This window comes from Carettochelys insculpta, chromosome 13, assembly GCF_033958435.1.
Source record: "Carettochelys insculpta isolate YL-2023 chromosome 13, ASM3395843v1, whole genome shotgun sequence".
Lineage (NCBI taxonomy): Eukaryota > Metazoa > Chordata > Testudines > Carettochelyidae > Carettochelys > Carettochelys insculpta.
In genome coordinates this window covers 5,465,822-5,483,994 of record NC_134149.1, presented here as the reverse complement: position 1 = coordinate 5,483,994, position 18,173 = coordinate 5,465,822, and the positions used below count along the sequence as shown (strand labels likewise).

General features: G+C 41.1%; 1 protein-coding gene across 1 annotated transcript; it reads right to left on the bottom strand.

Moving 5' to 3' along the window:
- Positions 1-11,609: 11,609 nt before the first annotated feature.
- Positions 11,610-17,694, bottom strand: BRS3 (bombesin receptor subtype 3). Its single transcript, XM_075007980.1, has 3 exons — positions 17,261-17,694; positions 13,937-14,288; positions 11,610-12,005 (listed from the first exon to the last, which is right to left on the bottom strand). Exons 1-3 carry the CDS (start codon positions 17,692-17,694, stop codon positions 11,610-11,612), a joined length of 1,182 nt encoding a protein of 393 aa, XP_074864081.1.
- Positions 17,695-18,173: the final 479 nt, after the last annotated feature.

Genomic DNA, 18,173 nt, shown 5'->3' with positions numbered 1-18,173 from the left:
ATTGAAGAATACAAAAATATACTTGAACAAAAATAAACAGGCCTGTAGCACCTTAGAGACTAACAAATTTATTAGGTCACAGTCTATTGTAGCTAAGACCCACTTCTTCACATTGTCCAGTTGTCCTGCTTGTTTTTTTGTGATGCTACAGACTTAACATTGCTACCCCTCTGAGACTAGAACAATAATTCATACTTCTGCTGTTGGCTGCAATTTTTTTCTCTGAGGAGACAGACATATTTCTTTGGACAATAAGCCCATTTTCATAACATTTGATTGTCGGGAATAAACAAAAATGAAACTATACACTGGCATTGTTTCAAAATATTGTGTTGCCTCAGGTGTTGGAGTAGAGGATGTGACCCTCTTCAGACATGTTCACTACTGTAACATCTAAAATATTTCTATTGTCTCTAAAATCTCTGCTTTCTAGAAATAACGGGATGGTAAACATTATTCATATCAGGAAATTCTGGAAAATTTATTTTAGGCTTACTGTTCAAAAAGCTATACAGGTGCTATGCAAATTACTAAATTTGTACTTAGAATTTTAAATTCTTTCCAACAGAAGGATACTATCTTAATGACTAGCAGAAACTGACTCAGATGGATAATTAGTTAATTCTTCCCTATTGTATTTTAATTCCATTTGTCATGTTCTCGGTGCATTGGTGGAGGATCTGGGCACGCTACATCAGTATTATAGTTATTGTTGTAGTTCCGTAGACATTTACTTAATAGATTAACACAATATTTAATGGTAAAGTTCTTAATGCATCCTTCCAGGATTACTATGTATAAGTGTGGTTATTGTGAACTAAAGCTGATGTGAATTTACAACCACAGAAAAACAAGCCCCTTTATGGAATTTGAAGAACTGACTTCTACCACACCTGCTTCTGGAGTTAGTGATCTTTGGTAAGCTGATTAGAATGCGTATGGACTCTTCTGTTTTTTGTAAGCTTGCTTTTTTTTCCTTACTGTTCTCTCACCTGGAAAATAAATGTGTTTGCTTAGAAATTGCTGCATGGAAAATTCTCATTGACAGCAATTATACTGTTTGTAGCCTCTGAAGAGAGAGTATAGCACAGACTCTGGCCTGTTCAGGCAGTCTGGGTTGCTAGAATAGCACAATATAGGCCAGGAAGTGAACAGCCCCTGATAGAGGGAAGAGAGAGACAAGTCTCCATCCCAGAGAGGTTACAGCGAGTGCCAGAAACATAAAAGTGAGTGCCCTTCCTAGATGCTGGAGGAGGAATATTGGCACAGTTTCCCTGACTGTGGTAGAATTATCTAGTAAGTTTCAGAAGTGATCAGGAGACTTTGAGTGGTGAATATGTTATTTGCAAAATAAAAAATAGGAATGGAAGGCTTTGTTTTTGCGTACCCTATAAACATATTTTGTACACTTTCGTCATATGAATTTTGACCTAAGACTATAAAATTGAAATATTTAAACAACTTATTTTGGCTGTTCTTCTAAATAAAATCTTAGTTGAACAGATCCACTCAGATTGGCAACTACTGGTTGCTGTCATTGCAAAGCAAACTTGTTACCCTATAATGGGAAGGATATGCAGTCTAGAAGCTTTCTGGAAATCAATATTCTAGGAGCAAATATATCTTTACTGTCATACACACTGGAATGGTAGTAAAATCAAAGTAAAGCTTTGAGGAGAGGCAGAGATCACTTACCTTACCAGTCAACAGGCTATCATATAAGATTACTACAGATATAAATAGAGACTTTCAGTAATCTCTAGCTGGTATACAAAGAACATCCAGTGTAGTTAGTGACATCATCTTTCAGTTTTCAAGAATTTTCTTTTGGCAGACCTATGATGATAGTGGTCCAAAGATTGTTTTACAGTTATTTACAGACAGCTTGAGGAAGATTTGAGACACTTTTGTTTCATAGCTGCCAAAATTAACATCAGGTTTTTCATTAACTCATTTTTATTTCCATATCTTTAAATTAAAACATAAACACATATGCCCAGAAAAGCAGTGTCCATGGAGTTTTGTTTTAATGCAGGAAGCGTAATGCATCCTAAATTAGTGATTTGAAGGAAGAAGTATAGTGATCCAATTAAGGGAATTTGATATCTAGATTCTGACTTCAGTTAAACTGGTGAAAATGAAGGGTGAGATCAAATTATTGTGAGCATTTATAAAAATTCATTTTGATGTTTGTTTGGAGGCAGAGGTGAGACAACACTGATACTAAATAATGTCTCTGAATGGTCTCAAGAGTATACAACTTACATTTTATAGTGCTTTGGTTGTTTTGTCAGATCTATGTATAACAGAGTTTCCCAGATCCATTTCTTTAGCAATTCAATTAGAAGAAGCGCTCAATCACTTGGTAAGTGGTAATGGCTTAATAGCTCTCCACACGACTACACGAAACCATATCTGAGTCTCAGAGGCACTGAGCGATGTGCTTTGTTGATACTCAGCATTTCGTAAAGTCTGGCACTACATGTTCAGAAGTTATCATCTTGTGATTGTTGGATGGTCTGTTTAGCGGTGTCAGTTCAGTTTCCAATACCGAAATGCTCACATCAAATACCACTCCACATTTAAAACTAATTAGCACCAATGTTGACAGTTTCAAAATAGAGACCAAGCATTAAATAAGTTTGGAATATACACTGTCAAGTTTCAGAGGGGTAGCCGTATTTGTATGTTTCAGCAAAAATAATGGAGGATCGTATGGCACCTTTAAGACTAACAGATTTGTATGGAGATAAGATTTTGTGGGCTGGAGGCCACTTTGCCAGATTCATGAAATGTAAACAACAGTTAGAGAGGGATATGTACATGTGCAAATATGGAAGTGTTAGATTAGTTCATGTTTCCACTTCATTCACCTGAGGAAGTGGACTCCTGCCCACAAAAGTTTATGTCCAGATAAGCTTGTTGGTGTTTAAGGTGCCACAGGACCCCTTGTTATCCTTTCACACATAAACATAGTTCCTCTAGTCTAGGCTGAGGCTTAGGCCTACTCATAGGGCACTGAGGAATGCTTGCCCTGCTTTCTTTGATGTACCTGATCAATGACTCATTAAAGGACTTTAGTCTCTAGCCCTAAAAGTACATTTTTATGAGCATTGTACATGAAATTTTAAATTCTCCCTCATCTGTTACTCAGTACAGACTTCTGTTTATTGTCTTTGTTAATTTATCTTGCATTCAGTTCTGGCTTTCTAGCACTGAATTCCTTGCTGTTTATTAATTGGACAAAATAGACAGCAGAATAGTATCGATTGTCCAGCACTCTCTAGTCCAGTAACATCCCTTGACTGGCAGGACCATGGATGTTGCTGAACCAGAGAGCTTCAGCTGTGTGGGGTGGAGCAGAGCCCTGCTGGTCATGGGGAGCCCCGCTGGCAGCCTGCTCTGGGGACAGCCCTGGGGCAGGGAACCAGGCCAGGGAACCCCACTACCGGGAGCCCGGCTGAGGTGAGGGAGCCCAGCCCCAATTGGGAGCCCCACAGCGAGGAGGCAGCTGGGGTGGGGAGCCCTGCTGACAGCCCCGTGGCAGCGGGGAACCCAGCCAGGGAGTGGAAGCCTGGCAGCCCCACAGGGGAGCCCTGCAGGATTGGGCCCCCTCACCTCAGGCAGCCTGGAGCGTGACCTCCCCTCATCCGGAAAATCACCTCATTTGGGACCACTCAGATCCCATGGGTGCCAGACAAGGAAGGTACAACCTGTAGCTCCTTTCAGCTGAAACTACAGTCAGCAAATAACGTAGCCAGCATAAAGCAGGTATAAGCAAGAAATATGCATTTTTGTTCCTGTTTTAATCATATATGACTGTCCGTTTAAAAAATTAAATACAGTCTAGGATTGACCATCTGACTGGTATGTAGCACAGTATTTTGCTGTTATGATTAAAGCATTTTATGTGTGGATTGCTTCTGGAAAAATGGTCTGAGAAAAGTAGGATGAAGTTCATTGCAAAGTACTCCACTTACAGAGGAACAATCAGTTTCACAAAATGGGGAGTGATTCTCTAGGATGGAGTACTGCAGAAAGGGATCAAGGGGTTACAGTGGACCACAAGCAGAGTATGAGTCAACAGTGTGACACTGGTGTAAAAAACCCAAACATATTCTGGGATGCAATAATAGGTCACTCTACTTTGTGCTGATTAGGACTCAGATGGAATACTGTGTTCAGTTCTGAGCACCACATTTTAGGACAGATTTGGAGAAGGTTCAGAGAAGAGCAACTAAAATGATTAAAGATCTAGAAAATACGACCTGTGAGAGAAGATTAAAAGAATTGGGTTTGTTTAGTTTGGAAAAGAGAAGACTGAAAGTGTACATGGTAGCAGCTTTCAAGTACCTAAAAGGGTGTTACATGGATGAGGGAGAGAAATTATTTTTGTTAGCCTCTGATGACAGGAGAAGAAGCAGTGGGCTTAAATTGCAGCAAGGAAGGTTTAGGTTTGGTATTAGGAAGACATTCCTAACTATCAGGGTGGGTATGTACTGAAATAAATTGCCTAGGGTGGTTATAAACTCTCCATCATTGAAGATATTAAGAACAGGTTGGATAAATATCCAACAGAGTTGATATAGGTGGTGCTTGGTCCTGCCTTGAGGGCAAGGGACTGGACTTGGTGACCTTCTGAGATCCTTTCCGGTTCTAGTATTCTGTGATTCTATGATTCTCAAGGAAATATAAGCCAGAACACAACTGATTTTTCAGCTGGATATGCTGTGTCAAAAACTTGTCCTGTTCCTTCATGTATTTTGTGTGATTAAATTCCACTCAGTTGTCTGCTACCGTGTGTGTTCTAAGAGAATCAAACCATTTGTGATTTGGTAGTAACTTCTGCTGAGCTGGATTATTTAGCAAATTCGGGATATTATCCCCATCTTATCTGTTACAGTAGTAGAACATCTGTATGCGCACCATATGTGGTGACGATGTCCAATAATGATATATTACAGGACTATGCGATAAATTGACTGAGAGTGTAACCATAACTAGGTCCAATAATCTGTTTATCCAGAGATTATTTCTAACACTTTATTATTATTACAGATTATTTCTAACCTCACAGCAATTCAAAGAGATATAATTTAATTTTTTTTTCTTTTCTCATACATGGATTTCTCCACTCCTGGTCTGGATCATGACACAGGGGACACTATTAGGTTTCAGAACAATGATGGGTTTAAAATCCAATATTGTGAATCATTAGAGATAGTTTATACTGGAACACAGTACTTTATAGTAGCTCATGAAATAGCAGATTGCAGATGCTACGTTATTATATATAGAAAAGTTATTTTAGAGGTGTCAGAAATCTGTTATAAATTTTTCCTTCTCATAGAGTGCTGCACAGTTGGATGTATTATGCTAATGGAGTTTGGCTTTTTAGGCAGAAATATTTAAAATAGTATCAAATTGCTTTAAAAATTTTCTAAAATAATTTCTCTGTAAAATCTGTGGTATTAAACAATATGCATAAGTATGTGCTGTGATATAAGGTTTGATTTTTGGATGTCTTCAATAATTGATTTGTAATTACTGTAGCTATCCCAAACTCATCCAGGTAAAACTTTAACAAAACACCGTATATTTAGGTGTATACATACATATATATGTTGTATATGACATACAGGCTGAACCTCTTTAGTCTAGCATTTTCTGGTCCAGCAACATCCATGGTTTGGTTAGACAGATGACCACTTATCATGGGTATGGCCAAGTTTCACACAGTCCCATAAAGTTTGTTCCCAGCTGCCAGTCCTGGCTCTCAGTGTTCTGTCCTGTTATTTAGCTCTAATTTACCCCTAAATGTGTTCTGAGACAATACTGACCTCCCGTGGTTCGGCAAATTCTCTGGTTCAGCACTGGTCAGGTCCCAAGGGTGTTGGACTAGGTAAATTCAACCTGTACAATGATTAATTTATATACCAAATGTTCACCAGAAGAGATCAGATGTCTTTGTGTGCGAACTTTTGCATTTCCATCTTTTGATTAGATGACAACAGCCAAAGGTGGAGTGAAGAGAGAGGGAGAAATTTTTATATTAGAGGGAGTTTCAAAGAGCATGCACATCTTACGACAATATTTCCATTGTTGTGTTACATCACTGTGTGATGAGGCTTTGTCATCTCAGAGCAGCAGCATGAGGTAAATAATACAAAGCAATGTTAGAATTTTGCACCATGATTATTTTGCAGCAGTCTGTTCATTGATAAAAGGGGATTTCCAGCCCTTCGGTATTAAGTATTAGCGCTCTGAATGTGACAGTAAAAATATTATGTGAAATCCTAGCTTCAGAGAAGCGAATGGGAATTCTGTCATTTACTTCAGTAGCACCACAGGATTTCATTGTAGTAATCAGAAAATTCAGAAGATAAAGGAAAATCCCACTGGACAAATCTAAATGTTGTTCCTGAATTTGCACAGAGGTTTCTCTTGGTTTGTGCCTTATGCTAGGGCTCGTCTCTTAGTCCTTATGCACCTAAGATTGAAATTACAGTCAGTGGTAGTCTGAGCTGCATAAAAATGAAAAGATTGGGTTCAGTGTGTTAAAAATTCAGGCCAATACTGCCCATAATGAAAATGAATCTCATGAAATAGCTTACATTTCTCTTGAATAAAGCATCTGCTGCAAAGCCAAAAATCAGCCACTCTTTGTAGCCTGTATTCTTTCTAATAAGTACCACCAATTGAAATGTACAATTCCTTTAGCTATGTGCAACCTTAGTTTATTCTTTAATTGTACTATGCTTAGCAGAAATACATTACTGTCAGCATGCAGCCCATATTAAATTATTTACAATAACATAAAACTCTTTATTCAGAAGCATAAATGGAAAACAAGTGGGTGATTCTTATGAAATAGTATTAGCATTTCTATTTATCAGAGCTTCAGCATGTTACACTGTGTGCATGATTTGATATGATTTGCTTTGCTTTTCTGATTGAAAAATGATTTCAGTCCCAAACAAGTATCTAACATTATGGAAATCAAAAACTAAAATATTGATAATATTCATGTTAGCAACAGTTCTTTTAACAATGTTTACACTTTTGCTCATTCAAGCAGGTAAAATGTACAAAACCTAAAAAGCAGCCATATTGTAACGATTGTCATTTTTAAAACTTGTTGGTTTGAACACTTACATATATTTTAAAAATATGTCAACATTTTTAAATGATGCAAATGCACCAAACATGTTCCACAAAACTGAAAGTCAGGATCTGGAGCCAAACATCATTTAACTAAGGAACCACTTGATAAGTGAAGAGACTCTGGAATTATTTTCCTGGAGGTTAGGAATGCTTTAAATTCAGACAAATAATATTATTCAGCCTGAAGAGAGACTTTGGCCCTGATTTAGCAAAAGCATCTAAGAATGTTCTTTAATCCCACTAAGTCCTATTCTGGTGCGCAGCCTTTATAATTAACAGGGCTATTGAGTGTGCACAAAATGTGCACAAGCAAATAAAAACAGCATTAAATAACATTATATGTTGCATGCAAAAGAAAACAACCTGCGGGTTGATCTCATTTACAAAATACAGGGTCCCACCCTCCAAGCCCTCATGTACATGAGTAATACTTGCACAAGTAAGGTTGTGCAGGATTGAACCTCTAGTTTTCAAATTTTTTTTGGTTTTTACATATTTTATATATTTTAGTCTTTATCTCAATATGAATTTAAATTATAAATCCAGACTTCGTCAGGTCCTAGCCCTTTTCTAAATCACATTCAGTACTGGTAAAAATGGGCATCACAACCTTAAATTGAGTAGATTTAGATCTGCATTACCCAGAGCTGAATTTCACTTATATTCTGCTTTATAAAAAGAAACATTGAGAAAAGATTGCCAAAGAAACCTTAACCCTTTTTCCCTACATCTGATGTTGGTGGGCTAAAGATTACATATGTATTGCTGTGTGGTTCTGAGCTGTGTGGTTCATATTGCTCAGGTAAAGTTAATGTTACCCCATAAAGCACGTTGGTACAATGTATTATGAGTACAAACATAACCATTGCTGAAAAAGATAGACCTATAAAACCAGGTAGTATGTTATATTATGGTATCAAGAATCTAGGGCTGCAGCAGAGCAAATCTCTAGGCAACCTATTGGGTGTAGATGGTCTGTAGCAGACCACGTAATTGGCTTACACGGCCTGAATGTGGAGAGGAGTTCACAGATCAGCTCTTAAGTACAGCAGTTTGGTGGCTACTCAGATCATTCGTCTATCACTGATAGCATGTGCCTCAGACCGGGCCTTGCTCCTGGTTTGCCTCCAGGTGACCTGTTTCTGATGGTTGGCACCAATTTCTGACTTTCACATTGACCCTTGGCACTTGCATCAGGCCTCAGTCTCTGTTTCTGACCCTAGCTGTTGACTCCTGCTCTAACTATTAGGCATGACTCCTATTTCAAGCACTGGGCACAACTGTCTATATCCTAGTCAGTGACAGATGAAATGAATAGGTCCTGTCATGGCTTGCATCATAGTTGATCCACATACATTTATAACAATATGTAATAGCAACAAGTTAGCTCACGAACAACAGATACAGAAGGCAAAAATAACTACAGGCAAAGCAAGAAAAATGGTGAATTTTAGAAGCTGCCATTTCTAGAGGCATATTGAGGAGTACCCGAAGTTATATACTGTAGCTTTCAGCAGAGAACATGTTTAAAGTTTAGAAACACATGGTAGATTCACTTTTCAGATGCCCTTCATAGAGGGGCTATGAAACTATGGAATTTAAGAACAAACTCTAGCTAAGGAAACAATGCTTTCTTTTGTTTAAAGTTCCCATATTCAGCTCCATGAATATAAAAGCATGTTCATATATGTGTGGTTTTATTTATCTGTTGTAGGCCTGTTCTGTAGCCCTATTAGAGGCAAAAGGAAGAGGCATTTTTCTAAATGTTGTTCAAGGTACATGCGGCCTGACTCTTTGCTCCAACTGAGTTATGCTTGGTACAGGACTAGGAGGGTCCACAAACATGACTTGAAGCCACTTTTATGTTCCCCTTATATTGGGGCTGTCCAGGGCCCAGTCCAGTCCAGAGGTGCTCTGACATTCAGGAATTTCCTGGCAAGTGAGGGTCACTGAGGTTCAGGAGTGCCTTGATCTTGACCCCTTTTTCCAGAAATGCCTCCTCCCCCCACATAGGAAGGAAGCTGATTCTACACAGAGGAATGTGCTGTTTCAGGACAGAGGGGGTAAGAGAACGTTATGCATATTTAGTATTCATCAAATTGCAATTTTATGATACAGGTTGAACCTCTCTTGTCCATCACCCTCGGGATGTGACCAGTACCGAATGAGAGAATTTGCTGGACTATGGGAGGTCAAAATTGTCTAGCAGCATTACCAACACTTCCACCACTTACTGGACTCCTAGTAGTCATTTAGGGGTAAGTTAAAGCTAAATAACAGCACAGAACATTGAGAGACAGTACTGGTGGCTCTAAATAACTTTATGGGAGCACAAGACACTTGGCCACATCCATGATAACTGCTAACTAGAGTTGTGCCAGATTACGGATGTTGCCAGATGAGAGTGTGTCAGATTAGAGAGGTTCAACAAGTAGCATATTCCTATTGATTTCAGTAATGTTACAATGTTGTAAACCTCGTATAACAGAACTGTGAATTAGACCCTTAGTAGACACATGGAAGTTACTGCTTGAAGGCTCCAGACTGAAGCATGCAAAATTACAATGTAAAAAAGCCAGGTTTGATGGGTTTAAATGCATAGTCATTGAACTACATGAAGACAACCAAAAGGGGGTCATTAAAATGATTTTAGGATTTGTTCAGTTTGGTGTTGCTGTTCTGTATTAGGGAGATCAGCAGAGAGAGAGGGAGAGAGAACATGTATATGCATTGCCTACACCAGGGGTCAGCAACCTTTCCCAGGCAGAGTGCCAAAATTTGACCTTTTGACCTCATTTTGACCTTATTCCTCATTTTTTTTCTGGAATAAGAGTTCTTTTGAAAACATGTTTGTTTGGGTTTTTTTTGTTTTTTTCCCAAAAAAACCCTGTCTACATGGCTGCTTTTTGTTTTCAGAAGTGTCTCTTCCAGAAATGCATTTGTGTGAGATTATGCAAATGAAGTACAAGGTTTGTAAATCAGCATTTCATTTGCATTTTCTATCTCCCTTATTTGCATTCCTCCTCTGGAAGAGGAATGTAGTGTAGGCATAGCCAGTGAGAACAATGGGATCTCCTGCACAAGGCTGAGGATCTATAAAATCCCTCTATTTTGTCTGAAGTTCTGCTTCTTATCTCTGGAGGATCTTCACTGTGAACAGAGTTCTGAACAAAGGACTGGTGACCCATCCAGTGCCAATGTACTCCAGAGACTTGATTTAAGTGAGCACTTTTAATTCATCACTGCTACAAGCCTGAACCAAGAACTTTGCAAATATTGTAGGTATTTAATTGCCTCAACAATTTCAGCTCTAACCCTTTTTGTCCTTCTTACGTTTTCACCTGTATATCTCAAAGTACTTTACGAAGGTGGGTAAGCACGATGTGAGTGCCTGCTGCTCCCACCGACTTAATTAGGAAGGTCGGAGCTCTGACCTCCTAACATCAGGCCATACAGTAGGCAATTTGTACAGAATCACACAGCAAGTCAATGAATAGGAATAGGATCTAGAGCTTCTGACTGTTAAGGCTTGTTTCTACTTACAGTGCTGCGGCTGTGCCACCTTAGCGTTTATTGGCAACACTATGTATGCCAACAGGAGAGTTTCTCCCCTTGGTGTAAGTACTCCACCTCCCTGTGATGCGGCAGCTGTGTGGACAGGAAAAGCCCTCCTGACAACATAATGCTGTCTACACTTGGAGCTAGGTCAGAATAATTGTGTTGCTCAGAGGTGTTGAAAATCCACACACACACTCTCTCCCACACAACACGTATAGTGACACTGTTTGGAGTGTAGAACACAGCTTAGTGCTGTCTCACCATGATTCTACCACTTTCAGCATACTTGAAGTTTAGTTTATGAAAAATAATAACCTCCCCTTAACCTATCGCTCCACAGTTTTGACTGTTGCTTAATATATGGTGTAAGGAAAGTGACAAAACAAGGTACCTCTCTGGTTTGGCAGGCTAGAAGAGGTGCTTCTATGTTTAAGAACATCAAAGGCCATGTAAGTGCTCAACAAAAGGCAGTGCTCGTTTTCACTGTTCTGTGGCCAAGATCATAAGAACAATGCTAATTCTTTGCACACAGAGCCAGGACAAAAGCATTCCTGCAGCTCAAGTAAGTTTCACTATATTTGACTGAGTTTAACTTTGTCAGCTTGGTGCAGAAACCTCAGGCATATGGAAATGATGCCAAGCATTTTCTGGGCATAGGCAGTATCCTCTTGACTGAACTTGCATCAGCTGTGTTTCCTCTTTTCCCCATGCACACCAGTGTGATTTCTCCATTGTGTAATTTAGGATGGTAAGAATGCTTGCTGAAGGTGCTTTCACAGACGGTATCAAGGATGCATTGTTTTGTTGACTTGCAGCTCCAAGCAGGGTTCAGGTGCACTAGAATCTTGGGAAATGCATGAGCTTAGCACTTCTCCATGACTGAAGAACTAAACACTCTCCTCCTCTTTTGTAATGCTATAATCTGTTAGCAAAGTGACACTGATTTCAGAGCCATTTGTGCTGCCTGTTGCTGAAAAAGCTCTGGTAGGAGTGTTGCCGGGGGGCCGTGCAGGAAGCCTTGCCTTGCAACACAGGATTTGCTTTTTAAAATGTTGTCGGAAACTTTTACTCAGCCAGTAAAGAGCAAAGGGATTGACACAGGAATTGCTGAAGGCCAGAGCCCTGGAGAAAATGGTGACTATAAGATGAAAGGCAGAGGCATCTATGGAAGAGTGGTAGGTGAAAGAGCGATACAGATAGAGAATGTGGTTAGGCAGCCAGCAGAAGGCAAACAAACCAACCAGCACCAGCACAGTTTTTGCCACTCTCTTGCGGGATTCAATCTAGGGAAAAAATAATTGCATATCTAGTATTAATAATACATATGTGTTATGCTACTCCCTGAAGGGCACTGTGACCCTTAATGAAAAAATCAAGTCTACAGAGGATACATTATCAAAAAGGCAGCATGGAAACAAAACAGAAGCTAAAGCATTTTCACCCTTAGATTTTTGTGACTGTGGGTAAAGTGTTTTCAGTTGGGAGCATCTGACTGTAAAACCAGCCTGTGGGCTCACAGAACCCACTGAAGTCTTGTCTAGAGGAAGATTTAAAGGCATGATGTTAACATGTTAGCTAATGTGTTCTAATGTAGGCCCTGTCCCTCCATGTTCAGAATTTAGTGAAAGGTGCCATGACTCCTAAATTCAGCTGTGATCCTGATTCAAGAAAGCAGAATCCATCACTATGCAGCAAAGCATTTAAGCACATACTTAAATCAGTGGGATTTAAGCATGTGCTTAAGTACCTGGCTGACTTCGGGGTACTGCTATGGGTATATACAAGATGTGCTTTATATAGGCTTGTTACTTGTCTATTGTGTATCTACTGCAGGTTGGACCTCCCTTGTCTGGTACCTTCAGGACGTGACTGGTCCTGAACAAGCAGATTTGCCAGACCAGGGGAGGTCCCCAGCCACTGGCTCCCATCCTGCCATGGCTCTGATTTTGGCCTTCCTACTTCTGGCCTCAATGCCAGCTGTTGCAGCCCCCCTGCTGCTGGTCCTGGGTCTGATCCTAGTGCCTCCAGCCGCAGGCTCTAGCACCAGCTGTGGCTCTGATGCTGAGGGCTCCAGCCTCAGCACCGCCCCCCCTCCGAAGGCTCTGGCCTGGCTGTGTCCCCTGTGGCCCTGCTGAGGACTCTAGCCTCAGTCGCCTCTGCCACTGCAGAGGGCTCCATCCCTGGCCACAGCCCCTTCATCTCTGCTGAAGGTTCCAGCCTTTGCTGCCACAGAGAGCACCAGCCATGGCCTCTGTGGCCCCACCAAGGCCTCCAGCCCCCAAAGCCACAGCCCCTGCTGCAGCCCCACTACCACAGGCTCCAGCCCAGAGCCTGCCGGATCCCAGGTGTTGCCAGACCAGAGAATCCTGGTTTTAGAGGTCCACCTGAGATAGTTTGTGTGTCTGTTTGTGTGTTTGTCTGTTTGTTCAAGAACTCCTGCTAAACAGTAGAGCCAGGACCACCACATTCGGTATGCAGCATCCTCTTGTCATAGCTTAAAGCAGGGCCAGGGTTTGGCTGTGCTGAGAGAATGGGCTGTGCCTGGAATTGGATTGCTTCTCATAACCCATACAGAAAAGAGACAGACTCACCTGCCAGGTGAAAGGGGCTGGCTAGAGATGCGCCCTCTTCCCCCCACAAGTCTGAGACTGCCTCAGCCCTAAGTTGCGCACCCCCAGGTGCCTTTCAAGGTGCGGGGAGGGAGGGTAAGCTGAAGCTCTCCCAAATTCCTGTGGGAACATGGCTGGCTGTTCCCCTTTGTCTGGGAGCCAGGGAAAGAACACAGTTTGCTGCATTCCTCACTCTGGCTGGGCAGCGCAGGGGGCAGATGAACCTGGACCTGCCCCAGCTGGGAGACATGCACCCCACCTCCCCCATCAGTGCCCACTGGAGTTGCAGAGGCCATGGAGAGGTGCTTCTCACCTGGCTCCAAGCTGCTGCAATGAGAGAGGCCTGGGGTAGTCCTCTTTCCCTGGAGCAGCTGCATACTGAACCCCTCCTCCCCAGTCCCACCCCAGGGCAATGATTTAAATGAAACATGCATATTTGCAATTTATTTTTCAAAAAACAAAGGTTAATTGAGTTAAGGATCTGAGCAGCGTGGGGTATATCTTCCAGGACTGTATAGTTACAATATTTGCACTCAAATTGAATTAAGATTTCAATCAGTATGCTTGGACTTCTAACACTGGGCACTTGAGTTGGTGATTCTTACCTGTTTCCGGGCATGGCCGTGTTCTTCTGCTGGCATGTTGCATGTACTTTTGTACAATGTTTTGGCAATAAGAAAATAATAGACAGAAATGACAGCTAGCGGTATAATATAGAACAGCAAGAAGCACACCAGAGAGTGAACTTCTTGGAGTATCTTCTCAGATACAGGATAAGGGGCACATGCTTCAAAAGATATATTTTTTTCAGGATTGCTGAATGAATATAAATCCGAAAACACAGCCTCTGGGATAGCAAACATCATGGAGACGATCCACACACAACCAGCTTTACAACAGGTCTTCAGAACTGCATCTGATGTTTGTAGTTCCAAGGGCTTAACAATAGCTCTGTACCTAGAAACACAAACAACATCATAGTGTTAAAAACGTAGCAACATTAGTCTTGTGTTACTAACAATTTACATTTGGGGGGACAAATTCATGTTTGATACATGTCCAGTCAGGTGAACCTCATTGTCTTGAGAATTTAAAGGAGGAAATTTGGTCTGTTTTAGTTTTTAAAATGCTAAATATATAAATACTCTACACACATTTGTTCTTGTGCGTTTTGAAGAGCGACAATGAGGGCAAAAGCTCACAGATGAACTTTAAGCATGTACTTAAATCCTATTGACTTTAGTTGTCTTGAAACTTTTCTTCCCCCCCCCCAATGATTTTATCTCCCACATAGACTGGTCTGCCAACTCCAAATTCAGCTTGCTTTGTACTCCATGTAGAGTAAAGCGGGTGTGTAGTGTTCGGGGGGGTTTTGTATGGAGGAGAATAAGGAGGAGGAAGAGTTGTATATTCTGTACTGGTATACAAAAGGAGGTAAATGAGGACTTCACAAATATAGGAAATGTACAGCACACACCCCACATCACAGGTAAGCAGAAAAGGCTCATAATTATGAAATTCTGTTGAGGCAGATGTAGCAAAAAAAGACAGAGGAGAGCACCTGAAGGAGAGATGGAACTCTCCTTCCCTATCTAGTTCAGCCTCGAATGAGGAGCAGGAAGCTCTCAGTCCCAGACTTGGAATGGATGGGGAGAGGGAAACTGACCATTTTGCTGTCTCAGATGGGCATTCTGCTCACAAGAGGCTCCATAAGTTCAGGGTTGGCTGGTTGCTTGGTGAATGAAGCAAGCCATTCCGTGGTTGCTGCTGGTTTGTTCTTGTTTTTGGGCCAGGTGACAGAAAACCTGGGCACTGAGGCCTTCTACAAAATGATCTGTGCTGATGTGCATGGGACTTGCAGTGACAGGATACAGTGTAATGCCTACTTCCTGCTGTGTTCCTGTGACCACAGCCCCGCTCAGATTCAAATGGGGAAGTTAACACAGCCCAAGATTTAAAATAGCTAGAGGGCCTATTGCAGCTGCATTTGCAAGCGGAAGTTAGGCTGGAAGAAAGATCTAGACAGAAACCTGTTGTAATACACATCCAAAGTGGATGGGCCAGGCCCTGCACTGGCCGGTGGGGGAGCTCTACTAAGGGGATGGTCTGGGCCACACACTGGCTCAGGGAGGCGCTGGGGCTGAGGCTGGCAAGGTGAGAGGGGCCCCATTGGTGGGACTGGGCTGGGCCCTGTGCTGAGTAGGGGAGGGGCTGGCATGGTGCAGTGGGGGGCTCCATCGGGAGCTGGGCTGGCCCCATGCTGGCCCAGGGAGGGGCTGGGGCTGGCACAGTGCATCGGGGAGAAACATGGTAGAACGTTGACCGGACGGACGGACGGACGGACAGACACAGCAAAAATAACGTACATGATGACATGTAGACACGTTTCAAGTGACCTCCTGTAGATTCCTGGCTATACTGCTGCAATAAATGGATTGAACCAGACATGGGGGAAATGTCTGGACCGGGGTAGATGTGTTGGGGCAGGAGAGTGTGCAGAGGGAAGGCAGACAGGAGGGCAAGCGACCAGGAGGGAGGACAGGCCATAGGGAACCAGGGAGCATGTGAAACCACACTCCCTGCTCTCAGACAGAAGGAGCTCGGGGTTAGGCAGATGGCGGAGTCCGTGGAAGTCAGTGATGGGAAGGAGAAGAGTGATAAGGTGCACAGAGTAGTATGGATAGAAGGCAGAGCTTTCAAGGGAGTGTGCTGATTTCTACCAGGTAAGGGTCTGGTTCTCTGTTCTACTCCAGGCCACATTACACATATTACTGCACGCTAGATGAGTGATAGCTTTTTACTGACTGCAGACCCTTGTTTCCAATCAGAACACAGTAGTGCACAGTGCTATAATTAACATATGTTCTGAACTTTTATAATAATTTAAACTACATAATTATTGCATTAAAATCTTGTGCAAGGCCATTATTCAGTGAAACTCAGGTATTTACCTCACCTAGTTGCTATGAACTATTTTTTCCAGTTACATTTGAAAACCCTTTCCTTCTTTTAACCTTGAGAATTCATTGTGGTGTTTGATGCTTATGATTATGATAATTCATGCTCATTGGGCTGGTGTTTTGTATTTGTTTTTATTCAATCAGAAACAAAGAACATTGTAAATGCTTCTTGAGGAAAATGGACTATCAGACTCACTCGAGAAGTCAGTGAGATGGAGGCACATATGTGCTTGAATAATAAGGTATTCAAATTAGTCTAAGTTTAATTTGAGGCCCTGTGAAGAAAAATGTCAGTGGAAAAGCTACAGTAACTAGATGTACAATAGCAATTAAAATATTGAAATAATGCCATATTGCATCTCAGTCATAGGGAGCACTTATCATTCTTAAAATTAGTATTATATTGCAATATCCTCCAAATTGTAAGGAGTCTGAAAAGTAATTTGAACTAACGGGTTTCTTTGTATTTTGTCCCTAAATGACAGTCAATTTAGTTTTCAAGTTTTGAGGCCTGATCTAAAGCCCATGAAAGTGGATGGAAGGATTCGCATTACCCTTTCTCATTTTCACATGAGGATGTGTTGTCGACTACTTCTGTATACCACTAGGTAGCACCAATATACAGATTATCTTCTCATTGCCATAAGCCTTTTATCTTTCCTGATTCAGTAAAGGGAAAAATGTCTTTCTTAAATCACTTTAAACTCATAAACAATCAGTTATTTTAAAAATGTTTTAAAATTCCCTTCATTCCTCTTTTATACTTTCAGAGAATATTGATCTCTTAACTTAAACAAATTGGAGTTGATTTTTAATAATTGTTGGCAAAAATCATCTAGCTTTCCCTGGAAACATTTACATCATATTAAATCTATCCAAAGATTAAGTATTACAGTTTAGTTCAAAATGCTATCACATCTATCATAATACACAAGCACACCCTGAGCAAACAAATTGCTACAGACCTACCTGTCAGCACTGAGAACAGTTAAAGTGAAAACTGATACTCCCACTGAAGTTAGCTGGATAAAAGATAACAGCTTGCAGCCAATTCTTCCAAAGAGCCAGGTATCCCCAATATAACGTGTGGCATCTACTGGCACGCAGGTTAACAAAAGCAGCAGGTCTCCAAAAGCTAAACTGGTTATGAAAATGTTGGGAACTGTCTGCATTGATTTGATCTTGAAAAAGACTTTGATGAGTATAGCATTTCCGAGGAGACCCACTGAAATGATAACGGCATATGTAACGTAAATTGTGCACAGTATTTCTAATCCTGGAAAGGAGTCTTCAGTCCATCCTTGATCCGCAATGTTATTGTCAGTGATAGAGCTCAGTTGTTCTGTAACATTGACCGATGCTTGTGAAGTCTGATTAGCTGAACTCAAGTGTGCCAGAGACATCTCTTTAAATGTGTCTTCTACCCAGGCTGGGTTGAAATTGATGAGAAATATTTAATTCTCAACCTGTACAATGCCAGCAAGAAAGACCATTTAAAAGGCGTAAAACTGTGCTTGAAATTGATTCCTTAGTACATTAACTAATTTCTTTCACCACTCCTAAGTTCCAAAGTATGATAGGGATAATGCGCACCGATCCAGCACTTAAGTGTGTGGGAGGTGGAGAATTCTTTTATTGGCTTTTCATCCATTGGAGGTGGGGTAGGAGGAGGAAGAGAAAAGCAAAGCAAATGGGATCTGAAAGGTATTATCTGCAGTCATTTTTTTTTCTCATTAAGGTACTTGTGAACAGGTGTGTTTTAAAACTTATTTTTATTCCAGCAACTGTTTGCCTATTACATAGTAAATAGTTTGTAAAACGTCATGAAAATATTTTAACAAAAGAAATGTTCTTGTACTATTTACATAGAAAACCTTTCCGG

Bases quoted from the DNA above. Each gene is read 5' to 3' on its own strand.
- BRS3 (XM_075007980.1), bottom strand. From the start codon at position 17,694: ATGTCTCTGGCACACTTGAGTTCAGCTAATCAGACTTCACAAGCATCG. The intron at 14,289-17,260 runs GTAGGTCTGTAG...TTGTGTTTCTAG, and splicing joins ACTGTTCTCAGTGCTGACAG to GTACAGAGCTATTGTTAAGC. The intron at 12,006-13,936 runs GTAAGAATCACC...TTTTTTCCCTAG, and splicing joins ACGGCCATGCCCGGAAACAG to ATTGAATCCCGCAAGAGAGT.